At 36.5% G+C, this 19,201-nt stretch overlaps 1 protein-coding gene across 1 annotated transcript in view; it reads left to right on the forward strand.

Moving 5' to 3' along the window:
• HERC2 (HECT and RLD domain containing E3 ubiquitin protein ligase 2) overlaps positions 1-18,956 on the forward strand; it is a 101,947-nt gene extending 82,991 nt beyond the window's left edge. Inside the window, exons 79-95 of the mRNA XM_056491813.1 lie at positions 828-1,042; positions 1,279-1,456; positions 2,281-2,442; positions 3,529-3,620; positions 4,499-4,638; positions 5,674-5,861; positions 6,479-6,676; positions 6,862-6,911; positions 8,147-8,151; positions 8,216-8,298; positions 12,471-12,612; positions 13,404-13,598; positions 13,691-13,803; positions 14,672-14,862; positions 16,603-16,708; positions 17,233-17,445; positions 17,954-18,956. Of these exons, the coding sequence (XP_056347788.1) occupies positions 828-1,042; positions 1,279-1,456; positions 2,281-2,442; positions 3,529-3,620; positions 4,499-4,638; positions 5,674-5,861; positions 6,479-6,676; positions 6,862-6,911; positions 8,147-8,151; positions 8,216-8,298; positions 12,471-12,612; positions 13,404-13,598; positions 13,691-13,803; positions 14,672-14,862; positions 16,603-16,708; positions 17,233-17,445; positions 17,954-18,226 (2,544 nt within the window). The 3' untranslated portion in view covers positions 18,227-18,956. The remainder of the gene's footprint in view (positions 1-827; positions 1,043-1,278; positions 1,457-2,280; positions 2,443-3,528; positions 3,621-4,498; positions 4,639-5,673; positions 5,862-6,478; positions 6,677-6,861; positions 6,912-8,146; positions 8,152-8,215; positions 8,299-12,470; positions 12,613-13,403; positions 13,599-13,690; positions 13,804-14,671; positions 14,863-16,602; positions 16,709-17,232; positions 17,446-17,953) is intronic.
• The last annotated feature ends 245 nt before the right edge of the window (positions 18,957-19,201 follow it).

A 19,201-nucleotide genomic window follows, 5' to 3' on the forward strand; every position in this document is an offset into this window, starting at 1 on the left:
AGCAGGGAGGAGGTCAGATTGCTCACAGTTGGCTACATGTAAGTTAGATATTGCAGGAACTAATTTCCAGGTGCTCGTATCCTGAGTGAAAAGAAATCTCAGTGTTTAGTGTAAGGTATAGGAGAAAAAAATCAGTTCATGAATTTAAAGTTTTTATTTTTATGCAGATGGCAGCTGTTAAGGACATGATGGAGAACTTTAGTTAGAGCTTTTTGTAACAGTTGCATTCATCTAGTGAAGTACTGTAATGATTCCTTGGGGTCAGTGTCATCCTTGCTAATAATTCACAGAAGGGCGAAGGGCAGATTAGTTGCATTTCTTGACATCGTTCTGTTGAAAGAAGTTATTTTCAGAGACAAAAAGAGTGGAAAGCGGTAATTAAAACTGTATTTATGGGATGGAAAGGAAAGAAACAACTTTGTTTATGTGTGTATATTCTACAGAAGAAAGAATACTAGACTACTGCTGCTTGGAAGGAGAGTTACAGGCAATAGGTGATTTTGTAATGCTATCAAGCAGAGCTATTGTCTTTGAGAGTTTTGCAAAATAAGCTTTAGTATTTCACACTAAATGCATTAAGTCAGTGAGAGTTCTTACTGACTTGAATGTACCTTCATTTTCCCAAAGTTTTTTTGTGAAATATTTCAAATTATTTCTTTGTTTTCCAAAAGAGAGAAAATAAGAAGCTTGTAAGAAACTGGGTTTTTTTAGACTTTCCTTGAGCTGCATTCTGACATATATACATTAAGAATACTTCTCTAAAATTCATTTCTAGAGAATGTTATGCATGAGGCAAACAAAACTAAGTTTTATTCTTTTCTTTAAAGCTGTATGCCACTGGATATGGAGCAGGTGGTAGGCTTGGAATTGGAGGAACAGAATCAGTTTCTACTCCAACTTTACTGGAATCCATTCAACATGTGTTCATAAAGAAAGTTGCAGTGAACTCAGGAGGAAAGCACTGTTTGGCACTGTCTTTTGAAGGAGAAGTTTATTCTTGGGGTGAAGCAGAAGATGGCAAACTTGGTCATGGAAACCGAAGGCAAGTAACACTTGAAAATTTTATTCAAAAAAATTATTGGATACTTATCACAGGTGCTGTATATTAGTGAATTTTTCTAGTCAAAAATAGATCCTTAGGACATTAAATTGGAGCAAAGCAAATACTTAGCGATTTTAGGTGTTCTCATTCTGGTTTTAAAAGAGGACTCTCTGTACACTGATGAATGTGGATGGTCTGTCCCAGAAGTTTTGTCCAGACAGGTGTTTTCTTTTCAGCCCTTGTGATCGGCCTCGTGTGATCGAGTCTCTGAGAGGCATAGAAGTGGTTGACATTGCTGCAGGGGGAGCACACAGCGCTTGCATCACAGCTGCAGGGGACCTTTTCACCTGGGGAAAGGGACGCTATGGACGCCTTGGCCATGGAGATAGTGAGGACCAGCTAAAACCTAAACTGGTGAGAAACCCTTGGTGCACTCAACAGTCTTAGTTCAGTTGATATCTTCTGATTTATTAACTTTTTGCCTTTCTGTGTACAAAGAATGAAAGGGAAAAACAGTGGCATGTATTTGTAAGAAATGAACAAGCTGCCGTGATTGAAAGGATAAAATGAAAGAGGAGCTGCAAAACTTTGCTAGTGGTCACCAAACAGCTTACAAGGAGTTTATTTTAGAGATTTAAAGAAAATTTAAGGAAATATGTGATGTTTCATGCTGCTTTGAATGATGGATTGGGTCACCTGGAATCTATTTCTAGTGGTAGCAAGGCTAGGAAGGATGTGATGCATGTGGGTCTCCAGCCTTTTACTTTGTGGTTCCAAATCCCATACTTCATCACTAGGTGGCATCATTTCAAAAGATGTCAACTAAATTCATATTATGATGCAAGTGCTCAAAAATTGTAAATTAGTAAAAGACTATTCGAAAATAACACTTTTTTCCCCCCCCCCCCCGACTGTATTCAGTACATGCCCAGAGTGCCTGAAGTTATTTCAGCAGAATAACCTTAGGTGTTTTGTATTGTTTTCCCTGACATTGAGGTCAAAAAATTCAACTAGTTCACCAATAAAAAAAAAATATCCTGTGTTTAAAATACATTGTTGGTTTTCATTTTGCTGTTAAAAAAGAGCAAAGCTTTTAGAGTTGCCTTTATTTCCTTGTTCCTGTGCTGTTTCAGACTTGTAGTTCCAATCATTGCCTCTCCAACATGAGTTTGTAATCTTTTGTGAAATTAAATAATCAAGTCTTTTATGGTGAACAAACATGGGTGATTTCATTGCAGGTGGAAGCTCTCCAGGGTTACCGTGTGATTGATATTGCCTGTGGCAGTGGAGATGCACAGACACTGTGCCTCACTGATGATGATACAGTCTGGTCCTGGGGTGATGGAGATTATGGAAAACTTGGGAGAGGAGGCAGTGATGGCTGTAAAGTACCAATGAAGGTATTTCTAGTAATTTTTTCATCTCTTTACAAACTATGATGTTGATGGAGAATGCTGAAGACAGATTTGTCAATATGTGCGAACTTTCATCCATCCTGGAACATCAGGATTCTTCTGGGGGTTGTTAAGAATGAACTTTGTAGGCTCCAATAACAAGAATTTAAGCTTTGTGCAGACTGTTCAAGTTGCACTTGAAGGTTATTTTGGAAAACATTGCTGGTTTAGATAATACTTCTCATTTTAATTTTGGTTCCTGTCAGAACATTAGGTTTTGACAAGAAATCTTCTGGTTTCCTTGTCTTAATAAATTTACAACAGTTCAGATGGTCAGTCCAGAAAGGAGTATCAATTCCTTGAAAAGTAAGTTTACTTTATATTAAACCCTTTCTGTGAGTGCATGGAATTTCTTCACATGTTGCAGAGGAAATGTACGTAGCGATTAAATTTGAATTCTGGCATTTTTTTTGAAGGTGAATGTTGCTTGTGTTTGAGAAATGTCTCTGTCACTGTGTATACCCATGCACAGTGGATTTTAGATCCTAAATCCAGAATCACACTTAATTACTTGGAAACAGGTATCCCCATTCTGTTTCCAAATGTTTCCAGCATGATGTAAAATAATGTAAAAATAGCTTGTTTACGTTTCATCAGTAGGTCCCATAGGACTGATGGTAAAGCAGCATAAGGTCCTACACAGAATAAATACGAAGGGTCTGCTGGAGATAGAAGTATTTTTTCAATGTCAGCAGCATCATATCCATGTTATACAAGCTAAGGATGATTATGAGTGTTAGTAGATAAAGCCTTCTCATTTCTTCTCTGGGCAATTGCAGAGTAACTGCAAAACATACTGGAGGTGATCTTCAACAGTTTGTGAAATTTGAGGGTTTTTTTAGTATTTAAGCAGTAAACAGTACAAAGATGAAAGGAGTGGAATTCTTCTAAATCATCTACATAAACATTTTAATTTGTAAATATATATATATAGAGAGAGACATACAGTAGTGTTATATTTTACTTAAGACAGTTCACTCTACAGTCTCCTTAATTAACTCCTTTAATTTTCATTTGATATTATTTTTCTAGATTGATTCCCTTACAGGCCTTGGAGTAGTTAAAGTAGAATGTGGATCACAATTTTCTGTGGCCCTTACCAAATCTGGAGCTGTGTATACATGGTAAGTATTCTGTATTTGTTATTTCAGCAGTGTTAGATGTCACCTTGTCTGTAACTGTTATCAGTGTTTTACACTTTCTTCACTGTTTTGACCTTCTCTTTCAAAATTTTTGAGTTCCTGAGTTTTGATTAGTAATAAAATCTCCCACTTCGGGGTGCGTTTTCTAGTGCCATGAATGAAAAATCCAAGTATTTTCTCTTGGAAACCAAAGTACAGGGTTATTATTCCAGACACTGACCCCTGCAAGATGCAGAACTTCCAAGGAGGTCAGTAGGATTATAAGCATGAAGTATCATGCAGGGCAGAAGGTGATAGCATAAGTAACATTCTCATGTATTATCAAAATTGTGTTTAGCTTGTGGCTGTAGTCTGAGAATTTGATATTAGAAGTCATTGTTTTAATCTTCCTTACACCATTCCAAATTTTGTAGTTTAAACTGCTAGGCTGAGATGTTTAAAAAGACTTAGCAAAATACTTTCCCAACTTCTCTCAGCAACCTTGTTTGTATGACATTTAGGTATCCTTAAACTGTATGAAGTTCCATACAGTTCTCTGAGAAAAGCCAATACACTGTGTTAGCCATGAATGCTTCTACTACTTGACTCCTTTAAGAGTTAAAAATAAAGACCACCCTCTGGAAAAGTGATAAAAGGAAGTACCCTGACTAAGTAGGAACATTGTATTGGAGGTGTGAGAATCTGTACTGAGTCAGCAGAATCACCTCCATACAAAGTAGTGATGATTCGCATTGAATGTTTGGAGAATATTTTGGTATTTGACTTTATAACTACATCTGCAAGTCAAATGTCAGACATAGCCTGTCATTACATTTTTTCCACAGTTAAGACAGTTTTTAAGTGTTTACTTCTCCTTGCAGGGGCAAGGGAGATTATCATCGCTTGGGCCATGGATCTGATGACCATGTTAGAAGACCACGACAAGTGCAGGGGCTGCAAGGAAAGAAAGTTATTGCAATTGCTACAGGATCTTTGCACTGTGTTTGCTGCACTGAAGATGGTATAAAAATCAATTAATTTACTTAGTTCTTAGCACTGAATGTGAAAAAATTGAAACTGTCTTTTAGTCAAGTGTTGGTAGGTTGTCCTTTCTAAAAATGCTGGTTCTCTGTGTGCATGGACATATTTTGTATTTGCAAATGTTGCATATTTCTTGAGCATCAAGCATGACATTGATTTAAATTGATCACATATAACTAAATTAATGAAAATTAAAAAATTCAAGTTGCATAAGCACTGATGAGCAAAGAAGAATATAGAGCTCTAAAGGTGATTACAGAATGGTCAAGCAGTAGCATTAACCATTGACTTGGCCTTTTTTTTTTTTTTTTTTTTTGGCAGGGTCTTGTGAGTTTGAAGTGTTTAACTTGCTAAATGAAGCACTGCACAAATAATATTGCTTCTTACATGGCAGGCTGAGATAGTGAAAGTGCTTTGAAGCTGATTCACTCCCCCAATTAACCAGTCTGCACAGTAACTGTGTGTTTTTAGGTGCTAGTGAAATACAGATGCTGAAAATGAGTGTGAGCAGTGAATATTGCTGCAGAAAATGAATGCTCAGGAATGAGTTCGTTACTTGAAAAGTATTTCCCAATTATGTTGCAACAGCAAGCGCCTATTTTAATATCTTGTGTAGTAATACAGCTTATTATAGGATTTCTGTCTTATACAAAATACTATGCCTTTTAATTTTTTTTCATATTGGCTTTGCTTTTGCTATGAAACTGTCAAATGCAGTCTGTTCCTGATATTCTGTTGCAGAGTATGGTGCACTAGCATCTCCTGTTCTGGAGCAGAACTTCTAGTTACACAAACTGTGAGGAAAGAAATGCATCTTATGCTAGCTGCTCTATAGAGACTGTGGACCTGACTGTGTCAATTAAGATTTATCTGCACTAGATTCTGGATTTCAGGATGGCCATCAGTCACAGAAATCTTGTTTACAGCCCAAGGCCTTATCTGGTCAATTAATGGATAATTTTGTAAAAAGGTTGTTTATTAGCCTCAGGATAATAAATTATTTTTATTGGTTTAGGGGAAGTGTATACATGGGGAGATAATGATGAAGGGCAGCTTGGAGATGGAACAACTAATGCCATCCAAAGACCACGCCTGGTTGCAGCACTTCAGGGGAAAAAGATCAACAGAGTGGCCTGTGGCTCAGCACATACTTTAGCTTGGTCAACCAGTAAACCTGCTAATGCTGGCAAGCTACCTACACAGGTAATGTTTTTGGCTTATTGAAATCAGACTTTAAACATACTTAGTGTGCTTATTTCTGACCTTTCAGTAGATGTATTTCCTTTCCAAATCCCTGCGTAAGCTCAGTGTGCTTTGGTTTGACTTCAAGTTAGAGCCAGTTACTTTCACTTCTGTATTTCCAAAGGATTCCATTTTTTCTGAGCTGAAAAAGCCTCTTCATTCAGTTTTTAATCCAAATGTGGAACAGTAAAGTTTGAAAATTGGCAGGAATTTAATTCTGCCTTGCAGCTATGAAAATGTTACGCCTTTCAAGGGAGTTTTTTGAATATTCTGTATTTCAGCTATGCCTGGAAGTAGTTATGACAGGATGTAAAATGTATTTGTTTATGGATAAATTGTAAAATGTGGAACAGCACTTGTATTCTAGCTATCATAAAATACTTAGTTCAGTTTAGAGGGATACTATTAGTATCTTTATAAACAACTGAACTCCATGCATGAAGTTTTGACTATGTGACTAAGCCAATTTCTGAATTTCTAATACAAGTTTACCTGCAAAAAAAGATTGTTGTTCTGTTGAATATAATAAAGTGTATAATAATTCTAATTTATGTTTGGATGTCAATGCCTTATCATAGGTTCCTATGGAATACAATCACCTGCAGGAAATTCCCATCATTTCATTAAGAAACAGGCTTCTGCTCCTGCATCACATTTCAGAACTCTTCTGTCCTTGCATTCCAATGTTTGATCTTGAAGGAAGACTTGATGAAACTGGCCAAGGACCCTCAGTTGGATTTGACACATTACGGGGAATACTGATTTCACAGGGAAAGGTATTTTATCAAAATGTTTCTAAGAGAGAGATTTGTAACCATAGCAGAGAAGTGCTGTTTAAGTTGTTTCTGAAGAAAAAAGAGCTGTTTATCTCAATTTGTTCTGTAAGTTGTGTATAAAATATTTGCAACCTGATGATGCAAACTTCCTCCTTTTTGTTCTTTTCTACGGTGTTTTTTTTCAGTTTTTCGTCACAGTACTTTTGTGTGTTGATCTTGAAAATAACTTTATGCTGTAAATCTTCAGTTTGTAGTATAGCTAAGTTCTTCAGGTCATATACTTAGTTAATGCAAAGCTTTGTACAGGTACAGGCTTGTTTTAGAGTGAGCTAAAAGTGAAAATAGAATACCTAGGAGTTCAATCTCAAGTGGTAGTAAAAGGGGGTTTTTGGAGTTAAGTCAGTCAGGAGAAAATGTAGATAACTGTAATGCTTTAAAGCTGCAGAACTTACTGAAAACTTCAGATATAATAAGCCATAAAAACATGATTTGCCTTCAGTATAATCATCAGTTTTGGGTCTGAATTTTCTCACTGTCACAGTGATTTGTCTAACTGAAGAAGAAAACATTATACAAATAGACAGAATCTGCTGGGAGTAGAAAAGAGAATTAAGTTTCCCCTTGCAGTGCTGTTTTATGTCCTTAAATAAGACAACATGGCCTGTAACTAGACTTCTTAGTATCTGTTGTCTCAGGGTCTCTTTCTCTAGACTCCAGTAAAATTGTGTAGCAGAACAACCAAGCCGTGTACATGCTTCACAGACCAAGGGAAGTCATCAAAACCTAAACTAGAGAGGAAATCCTTGCTGTTCCATTTATGAGGCTTTTATTTGTTAATGCTATTAATTCTGAGTTCTTACATATGTAATGTTACATAAAAGAATGGCACATTCAACCTTACTTACTTGAGTCTGCAGAATAGTTACAGAAGGGCTTCAGACATAAGGCAAAATGGGATATCAGGCATAAATACATCAGAGGTTGTGATGCCATATTCATATCTAGGCATTTAAATCAAACTTACCTTCAGAATTCTAAAGACTTCAAAATCTGCTTAATCTTGCTTGAAGTTGACTGTAAAATTATATCCAAATATTTAGTGAGGGAGCCTCAGATACTTGAATTAGCTTTTAAGGAAAATTTATTTGTTGTTTATTTATTACTTTCCATAACAAGTCATTCTCTGATGTTAATTACTCTCTATATACTTACATTTTTCTGGTATAAACTAATTTATACTTGTACTCAGCAGTACTTTGGTTGCTTAATAATTGTATCTGGGTGCAGTGCAACCCTTCAGGCTGTGGTTTTAAGTGATATAGATGGGACTTTCTTCTTTACTTTTTTAATATCCCCACTCTTTCAGACATGAAACATTAACACAAATAACATGATCATTGAGTTACATCTGGCACCTTCATATTTTGGTGCTTTTTTGCTTCCTGTATTGAACTGTGTGTTTATCTGCAGAATAGGTGCAGGGTTCTTACTTGATTTCAGTTTTGCCATTATCTGTTTTTTTGTTTGTTTGTTTTTTAGGAGGCAGCTTTCAGAAAGTTGTGCAAGCTACTATGGTGAGAGATCGTCAGCATGGGCCAGTTGTGGAGCTCAACAGGATACAGGTATCTTCAGCTGAAGTTCTGATTCTCTCTCTGTATGTTTAGCCCACAGTGCTGTGTTGGTCAAAGCCCTTTCTTTGTTTCAGCTGTTAGGTATCTGAATGCTAGAGAGTTGAATTTTTATCAGAGAGTCAAATAATGAAGAAGTGAATGCAATTTCAGGGCTGTTTGTATTCTTTTCAGTATGATTTTATCCATATTGGGGAGAGGTTGACACTTATTGAAATGTTAAGTGAATGATTGAGACTCTTAAGGAGCAAAATATGTCCTGCTTTATATAGGACTGCCTTTACAGAACTCACTACATTAGATAGTTTGAGAGAGTAGTGATTCTGATGCTTTTCTTACCTTTCCAAATGCTCAGCTGAATAAAGGGAAAAAAATAAGGGTAAGAAAAAAAAAGGCAAGGAAGGAAAGCTCTTGAATATAATTAAATTTCAGGATGATAAACTCTTGTCCTTTGCTGGTCATCACATGTAGTCATATTGATTGCAGAAGTCTTTGATACAAAAAGGCTTTTTTCTTTATAACTGATGTTAGAAAATGTAATGTTGTGCCTAAGGCCAGATATGCCTTTTTTCCATAGATGCTTCTATAACACAGAATAGTAAAACACTGTTTTCATTTAAATGGACTGCAGCCTGATCTTAGTCCTCATGCATTTCTTTCCTGTTGTGGTGGGTTCTAGTTTTTTTTTCCCTTAATATTGCAAAACCGTTGCCATTTGTGAGGTTAGAGTGGAGAAATAGTGAAAATTTAAACTTGGTATTTTCTGTTAGAAAATTCAAAAATACAGAAAAAAAGCCAGAAATACATCCTGTTTTTGCTGGACCCTGTTTCTACTTCTTTACAATTTTCTGTGGACATTTAAAATTTCTAGTGCTAATGTTCTGTGACTGTGTTGTTCTGGTTTATTAGAATCATAGAATTGCTAAGTTTTTAGTTACTATTTTGCTTACTGTGTCCAACTGTATTATTTGGGAAGCTGAAGAGAGTACCAAAGATTTTCAAATTTTTTTTTAAGTGTGTGTTCAGAAAGTCCAGTAAATATTGCTGGTATTTTAAGCAGGAGACTAGTGATGAGTAGGTTTTGGGACAGTTTCCTAGTGTCCTCTTTCATTAATTGGTATAGGCTTTCTCTTGTATTTCAGGTCGTAATTTAGATCTGTCTTGAACCCTAGAAAAGAATTGGCAGCTTCCCTTTTTCTTAGCTTCTGGGGGAAATAAAATATTGGTGTAACTAACTCTGTCAATTTAGCCAAGTGAAGACTGAAAAAGGTCATGTTTGTAATGTGGCCTGATTACACAGTACCAAATATGGCTTACAATTTCTTGAGTTAACTTTTGCTCAGAATAAAAATGTGGATTCTGAAACTGTTTGATCCTTTATAATATTTAATTGAAGAGTCAAGGCTGCTTTATGTAGTCTCAAAAAAGCTAAATGTCAGTATTAAAAATTCTCATCTTATTTGCAGTTGTAAGTTAAAGTTCAGCTGGGCTTTAAGACCCTTGGCTTTCAGAAGACTCTTCTTGCAGTTTATAGATTATATGGTACAGTCAGTTCAGTTTGTCTTCCTTGGTGTAAAGAAAACAGATGAGTTTTTAATTTAAGCTTGTTTTTGCAATTCTTCCTCAGCATCCCTTGATGTTTAGTGGTTTCTTTGGAAGTACCAGAACTGAACATAGCAGTGGTGTAAACCCAAGCAAAGCAACACTCCTTGTCCTGGGGCCCAGTGTTACAGGGAACAGATTGCTTTAGAGTAGATCACATTGACCTTACATACTTCTTGGCCCTAGGCCCTTTCTCTTGGGAACCTTGTAATGGTGGAACATGGTAGTTTTCTGTATTTTTTCTGCTCAGGGTATGTGAAAAACAACGTGATGGCTGCACTGTAACTCAACTAAGTGCCAGCCTGGTGTTTCCATAGCATAAAATGGAGTGTAGATGTTTTATGCTTTGAGCTGCAGCATGAAGGCAGGCTTGGGTGCACAGAAACAGTATGGGGTGCTGTTGGAGGACTGCATAGGGCAGAAGAAACCTTGCATGCGGTTTATCAATATTACTCTTTGGGTATAGTCATTAAGTAAAATGTTCCAAAACAGTGCCTGGGCCTTGTTCTGGAAAGGTGTAATATGAATGGTCAAAAACTAAGCCAGAAGTGAACTTAAAGTTAACTGACTAGACAGGGTTCTAGTGCTCAGGTTTACTTACTGACCCTCTTACTTGCAGATCAGATTTTCCTAGTGTTTAAGTTGTGCTGTAGTTCATGCAGTGTCAAACGGACAGTGTGTTTTAACCTATAAATAGATACTTCCATAATGCTGTTAAAACACATCTTTGCACAGCAGTTGAAAATAATTTCTTTCTTTTCAAAAGGAAGTGAATTTTGGTTATTAAGGAGAATTTAAGTCTACTTTCATGAATGTAATATGGCAGAGAATCTCCTGATTTTAATGTTCTTTACTCTCAAGGGAGGAATGTGATTTGTATGGATATATGAAGTACCACATACATGATGAGTAAAAATGATCTGATATTAAAGTAGCCACACCATATGAATGAATTAATGATTTTTTTTTTCTTTTTGAGTGTCATTTCAGATTAAATAACACCTCTCCTTCCTGGCTATTGTCTTCTCCCTTATCAAATTTACTTCTTAAGAACACTCATTTTATGATAGCCTTCCTTTTCCTACACTGATCAGGCTGAGGTTTTTTTTTAATCTTCATTTGTAGAACGGTCTTTTCTGTACTCTTCATCTTCTTAGACTCTTACTTATTCAGTAGCATTTAAATTTGAGCATAGAAAACTGAAACTCAGGGTACAAGTGAGAACTGCCTGCTTTTTAGAATTGTTACAGTGATACTTCTTTACCTCTTCTTTTCTGACATATCTTTGAATTGTGTTTGTTTACTTCATAGATGTCTTAACTGTATATATTTCTTTCTTAGCTGATTCCATCCTAGAAGCTGTCATTTTTTGTACTCCTTTTTTGTTAGTGACTGAGTGCATGGCTTTATTTACTAGATTTCTCCCAGCTTCTGGGATAGAGTTCTTCTGGGTTGAAGAGAGTCTCCTAGGATAGCCAGTGTTTTTCAAGCTGCTTAAGACTAATACAAAGATTCTCAATTAAAAACTTCTTGGGCATACAAATTTCTCAAAAATCCATTGAATTAAAACCAGGTTGTGTTGACAGAGAAAGTCTTAACACATGAGGAGGATCTGTGAGTCACAGCCTTTCATTAAAACCTGAAAGGAATCTGGTGGTTGTTCTGATGTCCAGAGCCATGAGAAATAAATAGCATGACACCAGCTGGATTTTTGAGATGCACTGTAGCTTGTAGTGTGACTAAATATAGTGGGATAAGTTTTGGCTATTTCTGAATGGACAGTCTCGTGGATATCAGTGATCTCTGTGCATGTAGGAGTCCATTTGCAGTCAGGACAGGTTGAGAAGATAAACTGCAGAACACCAAAAAATGCCTTGTGTATTTTCAGCTCTCTGTTCACTTTCCATTTCTTTCCTCTCTATATTGGTGAAATACTTTTTGTATTCTTGCCCTCTTTGTGCATCTCTTGCAGCAAAATCCATGGGAATTTAATTGCATGCCAATCTTAGGGATCTTCATCAAATATTAAAGTAGACTTTTCTGTAGCTGCCTAAGAACACATTACTTGTGTATCTATAATACGTATTTTGGTAGTATTTTCTCATTTTTAGAGACTCCTAGTAAGTATCATAGATGCATGTTTAGTCATTACTGTTAATGAATATAAGAATAACACATGTTCAGTTTTCTGGCCAACAGCACTGAGCAATCTATCTTGTGTGAAAAACATACCTGGATTTGTCAGTTGAATCTATGAGTAGAGATAAGATGAATTAACTAAATGGGAATCAGAAAAACTGAATTAGCCAAGTCATCTGCTGCTTCTTTAGTAACAAGAGAAGTCTTTGTCATCAGACTTCATCTATGCTATCCCTCTGTCTTTCCATTTCCCTTTAAAGATGAATGGATATAATGCTGATCAGTGAAAGATGAACAAAGAATGCTTGGAAGTTAAAGATAAGGTGTTGGTGGTTGGGGAAACTGAAAATTCTTTATTTGTCTGCACAGTGATGCCAATTGAAATATGTTCTTACAGTGACCTTTATAATGTGCTTACTCAAAAGGTCAAGCGTTCCAGGAGTAAAGGAGGACTGGCTGGACCTGATGGTACAAAGTCAGTGTTTGGACAGATGTGTGCTAAAATGAGTTCCTTTAGCCCTGATAGCCTTCTGCTTCCTCATCGTGTTTGGAAAGTCAAGTTTGTTGGTAAGAAAAATCTCAACACTCCACCCCTTCCTACTCTGCACTTAACTGTACAGTTCTCTTGGGATTTACTCTTTTGGAGAATCTGAAGGAGAGAAGAAGGGGATCCAGAAAAACAATGTGTGTGTGTGTGTGTGGGGCAGAGGAAGGTGCTTAAAATGTTTGGAAGTAAAAAACCTTTTAAAATGGTTTTATAAAACCTCTCAAGATTAATGGAACCGTGTCTCTAATTCTCTTCAGGTTCTGGGACAGCTCTTCTGTTTACAACACACGTTCTGCAAAAGCTAAGCCTAATTTTTCAGCTGTCTGAATTGGCAAATAATGCTGGCTAGCTAGTGTTACTAGTAGGGCTGTTTTTACAATTCACCTACAACTCTGAGCTTTTTAATGAAAAATATTTTAGATTGAAGAACCATTCTATCTATTGTATATCAGCTAAATAAAACATACCTACTTTAAAATGCCACTCCTGAATAAGCAACACTATTCCTTTTCTATTTCTGTTATATGTTATTGTGAATTACATATGGTGCAAAATATTTTTTGCACTCTGTTAAAATAGTATTTTTGGCATTGTGATACGTCGTATAATCTAAATGATACGTTTTGCAGGGAACTGCAAACATCCAAATGCAGAGCCAGCCTTCTAGGGTTTTTATTTGAAGGGACACAGCAGTGCAGCTTTTAGTAAAATTTTGCTTGCTCCGTTATCCCCGGAGAGGAAATACAGTTTGTTTCAATACTTCAGTTATTTTGAAAGACTATTTAATTTTGAGCCTTTTTTCTTCTCCAAGGTGAATCTGTGGATGATTGTGGTGGAGGTTATAGTGAGTCAATTGCAGAAATGTGTGAAGAGCTTCAGAACGGGCTGACCCCTTTGTTAATTGTGACACCAAATGGAAGAGACGAATCTGGAGCAAACAGAGATTGTTTCCTGTTAAATCCTGCTGCCAAGTCACTCCTGCATATGAACATGTTTCGCTTTCTTGGTAATTTCTTAGCAACTTTGTGACATTCTGTGTGCTTTATGTGTAGTCAGAAAATTGGGAATCTAACCAATGAACAATGTTTAAACTTACAGGTGTACTTTTGGGCATTGCTATCCGGACTGGCAGCCCTCTGAGCCTCAACCTGGCTGAGCCAGTGTGGAAACAGCTTGCAGGAATGAACCTAACAATTGCTGATCTCAGTGAGGTGAGAAGGTTAAGTTCCCTAGCTTACAAAAGACAAGCAGACTCTAGCACTAACTTCTCAAGTGGTTTATTTCCCTGGTTTTCATGTGCTTGTATTTTGACTGGCCTTTTATATTTTGAGCCACTATACAAGGATAATTTGTAATGACTGTTAAAATTATAAATTTAAGTTTTTCAAGAGTAGTTAAATAATCTATTTGAATTCTAGAGCATTCTCAAATCTTCTCATGGGTTTGACTAGGCAATCTTGTGGTTCAATTCCCACTTCCCAGTAGACTTTTCTGTAGCTGTTACTTCTGTTGTGCCACGATGCCATAACTGATTTGAGGGCACATGCCTGCACTGTTTTGAGGTAAAAGAAAGTGAGTTTAAGCTGTTGCTAGTTTGTGCTCACATACTGAGTTTTACAAGCTTTCAATTTCTGTTTACCAAACTTGATAAATGTGGAGTAAGACTTAGGTCTTTGCTATGAAGAAAAGTTCCTTTGTTGTCATGTGGAAATGTACTTCCTATAAAAGCTTTGAGTCGTTTACTTGTCAGGGGCTTTCCTTTGTACCAAACCCAGTGCTGGTAAGGATGATTATGCTTTAAGCTTTAAATCCATTTTCTTCTATGATACAGTTTCTTGGCAAATGCCCTCCAAACAGATTGAAGTCTAGAATATGTGCACTGTCCCACATCCAACATAATGAAATTTTATATAAAGTACTAAGTCATTTTATGGCTTTCAATTCAAGTTAGATGAATTGTGGTTAGACATTGGTCAAAGCTTGGGTAGGTGACACATGATGTACTGCTTTTGGTATGCAAGAGATGCTGTTGTATACTGCTAGTAAACTGGCTTTAACTTGACTTTCTTACTTTCAAAGGTTGATAAAGATTTTATTCCTGGGCTTATGTACATTCGAGACAATGAAGCTACTTCAGAAGAATTTGAAGCTATGAGCCTCCCATTCACTGTGCCTAATGCAAGTGGTCAAGATATTCAGTTGAGTTCCAAGTACACCCATATTACACTGGATAACAGAGCAGAATATGTGAGGCTGGCAATAAACTACAGGTTTGTTGAATAAATCATTAAAATTACTGATATGAATATGCATTTTATTTTTGAAAATATATATCAGCTTTTAAACAATATGCTACTTTAGCCTATTGTATACAGGTATTTTAATATTTTCATGTGATTGCATGTGTGATTTCTGATTTCACTTACTGTAGTAGAAAGTAAGAAGGAGAAAAGGAGAAAAATCTTAAACTTAATTTTTAGGAAGCAAAATAAATGAGCAGGTGTGCCTCTAGATTTGTCCTAAGCAGTTTTGGCAGCCAATTTTACTGGTAGGGAAATGTGCCATGCATCTAATTCTTCCTGTGGGCTAAAGTAATAGGCTTAATCTTTGTGAAGAGAGCTTAGATCTAGTACTGCTGCACTCAGACCTTTTCATATCATCAGGTGCACTCAAGGGCAGTATCAGCTGAATTCTCACTGCAAGTTGGAAGGTACAAACCAAAATGTTCATTCCTTGGGTAGGACACTGATGCAGAGCCATGGGTGCCACAAGCTGAACACTGCACAGAGATCAGTGGGAAATAACTGCTGTGTTTGAGAGGACTGGCCTTTGGTTGCTTAAGTGGCCAGGTAGCTAATCTACATGAGTGCATCTCAGAAACAATCACAAGCTTCTTGTACCTGAAGCAGTGGGCCTAGTGCCTACTGTAATATGTAAATTTAGATAATTTGGATAAGAACATGGTTCAGGCTTGTTTTATGTTCAACCCACCATATTCCTCCTGTTCTTTAGAGAGTGCTTGAGCAAGACTGTACATCACAGTCTTATATAGTTCATAGTTATAGTGTTTGCCAGCAATTATGAATTAGAGCTTTAGTTTGTTTTTTTTCTTCCCCACTGTAAGTGCTTATGATCCAATACTTAGACCTGTTTCTCACAGTAAAGAGAGATTTTTCATTTGGAGCTGATATTCCTTTGAAGAAATGTCTTTGCTCTCTTGCCAGTTCTGGCTGTCCTCAGAGGACATGAGCATTTCTAAAACATATTACAGTTAAAAGGTCTTGTGAAGAAACATTTAAAGGTTAAGTTTTAACTTAATTTTTTTAACTATATGAAACCTTTGAGAGGGAAAACTAACACCTGAATAGAGTGCATGTGGAAAAGTGGTTGCAAAATCCCAAACTTGTCCTGATATATTTGTTTATTATGGTGATAACTAGACTGAGGACAGAACTTCAGAGAGATGTGTCTCTGCCCTGGAGGGCTCTGTAAAACATCTCAGAAATTACTTGACAGGGGAAAAATAAGCCAAATACAAATCATGTGTGGCATCAGAAGCCAAAAATGTTACTTATATATGCCTGTCTTAAAAATCTAAAAAACCTACTCAGACATCCTGTTTTAATTCAGACACTTGTTTTTTTGGATATACCATAACATCTGTCTAGTGCTGAGAATGTTTGAAGTTAGAGTTTGAAGATACAGCCACTTTTTTTCCAAGAGCACATTGTTCCAAATGAAATATTGGTTTGTTTTTGCCAGCCCTAGCTCATGAAAAGGACTGGAAATAAAATATCTAAAACACTAGAAGATATCTCCTCCATATTGAGCTTGCTGTGCAATAGGAATTAGTGTAGAAAGTCAAGTAGCTTGTAGTAAGTGTTAATGTTTTTTGGTAAATAGCTGGATATTTGAGAAGAATGGTTAAAGCTGCTTTGATAACACAGCAACTGCTGTAAGTAATTGCTAGAAATGACATTCACAGAAACTCTGAAAATGTTTCTTTACAGGCTTCATGAATTTGATGAACAGGTTGCAGCAGTTCGTGAGGGGATGGCCCGTGTTGTTCCAGTTCCTCTACTTTCACTCTTTACAGGATATGAACTGGAAACTATGGTATCAATTTCTACTTTTTTACATCTGTCAGATCAACTTGGAGTGGGATTATTCATTCATTTGTTTCACTAATACAAACCCCACATTAAATGCTGTTTACAATGATTGTTGTGTAGTTGAAAACATCAGTTCAAGGAAAGACCAGAAAATATTTAATTGCCCTCTTGGTATTAGCAAAATTATTTTGACATATCTGAGAAGTGATGTAATCAATTATTTCAGGAAGAAACAAGCAAAACCCAAAAACCCACATGCCAGTGATCTCATGAGTGATCTAGAAAGTAAATTGAAGATACTTGTCCTAAATTCAGAAGTATGAAAAAAATTCATTACTGTTGCCTGATGGGAAGATGTATATTTAGTATTATTGTACTAAGAGACTATACACAGCATTTCAAAGGTCTGAATGCTCAGTTTGTCAGTGTTACAAGCTGATTACATATTTTAAAGGAAGGGAGGTAACAAATCACATGTAATTGAGTTGATTTGACTTGGGTAGCCTATGACTGTGTTTTATTTTTCAGGTATGTGGAAGCCCAGATATTCCACTTCATCTCCTGAAATCTGTAGCAACTTACAAAGGCATTGAACCAACTGCTTCCTTGATACAGTGGTTCTGGGAAGTGATGGAGTCCTTCTCCAACACTGAACGGTCTCTCTTCCTGCGCTTTGTGTGGGGCAGAACAAGGCTGCCCAGGACTATTGCAGACTTCAGGGGGAGGGACTTCGTTATTCAGGTAAGGTGTGTGGGAGGGGAAAGTTGGGGGCATCTTAAAAAGCTGGTAGTGGAAAAGTAGCAGTGTGATATAACAAAAGTCTGATTTAATTAAACTGTTACGCAACTTTATTTTGTAGATTCAACAGTGCAATATTTGAATGATGTCTGTGACAGTTACATAATGTATAGAACTATTCTTCTCTCTTGACTTGGACAAGTGGATATTCCTTTAATTTCTCAGCCATTTGTTCCTGTGAATTTGGATAGTTTTCCACTGTCAGACAGCTTTTTTTTTTTTGCTGGCATTTATTCAGCATTTAATTCAGTTTACCTATTAATTTCAGCTAAATTAAAACCACACAATCTTCAAATAATCTTCTAATGTTTTCTGAAGTAATAGCGTCTTTTTTAGATTGCTCCTAATCACATTTTTGTTATCAAAGCAGCTCATACATGTCTGTTTTTTGGACACTGAATCAAAAATAAAAAAAAATTAATCCTTTTTTTTTTTCTTTTTTTGTTAACAGGTATTGGATAAATACAATCCTCCAGACCACTTCCTTCCTGAATCATACACGTGCTTCTTTCTCCTGAAGCTGCCCAGGTATTCCTGTAAGCAGGTGCTGGAGGAGAAGCTGAAGTATGCCATTCACTTCTGCAAGTCCATCGACACGGATGACTACGCGCGCATAGCGCTGACGGGAGAGCCGGCGGCCGATGACAGCAGTGACGACTCCGATAACGAAGATGCAGATTCCTTTGCTTCAGATTCTACACAGGACTACTTAACAGGCCACTGAAAAGTAATACAAGGAATAGTTGTTAAAAGCACTGAGGCAAAATGCCAAAATGACAATGAAGCCAAGGACAGTTTGGGTTTCAGAATAGAGGCTGTATAGTCAGAGGGATGATAATCTTCTGAACATGGGGAAAGTGTGTTTGCTACTCACGGTAGGACATGAGGATTACAGCTTAGTCCATCAGCTTAAAATAAATGGCACAGTATATGGGCATTTAACATTTATTTTAAAAGCTGAAAAGGGCCCCCCATAATGCTGCACTACATTTAGAAACTTTGTGTTTACTGAAGTGTTGTAAATGTTTATATAAATATGGTAGTGCAGCACCAAAAGGCAGTGAAACCTTCAAATTGTGGGTGCAATAGGTTTTTTCATATTAAGTGTTGTGTTTTGTGCATCTTCTTGATTGTATATTGGAAATACTGTGCAACAATGGAATAGTATTATAAATATTTCAATTAACTTTACTAGAAGTTTGTTAAAAGTTTTTGAACATTGAATAAACATTATTCCTTGAAATTCTTCTATAGATAATTAAAAATGGCCAATAGTTTCACCTCCACCCCTGGTTTGTATATTTTAGCTTATGCATTATTTATCTCCAATTTGATACCTTTCTGTGAACAGCATCATAATTCTTATCATGGAAAGTGTACTGTATATAATTGGTGCCATGTAAATGCAAAAAGTTATAATTTCCCTCTAAATAAAAGTTCTGCCACATTAAGAACCAAGGATGTGTTTTTTTCATGGTAATGCAGCTTGAACACAGGAGGAACATTGAAACAGCTCTGCTAAGAAACGTTTCTGCAACTTACAGCTTTTGACCAAACTGCTCCACCAATAGTAGGTGCATTGCCAGAGAGATTTTGTGAGCTACACAATAAACTTGAGCAAGTCCAGATAATATGTTAATTGTAGTGATTAAGTGCACCTTGTTTATGCAGTTGGCATAAGGCTGCTGTTGAATAAATA

Source organism: Oenanthe melanoleuca, chromosome 1 (genome assembly GCF_029582105.1).
Source record: "Oenanthe melanoleuca isolate GR-GAL-2019-014 chromosome 1, OMel1.0, whole genome shotgun sequence".
NCBI lineage: Eukaryota > Metazoa > Chordata > Aves > Passeriformes > Muscicapidae > Oenanthe > Oenanthe melanoleuca.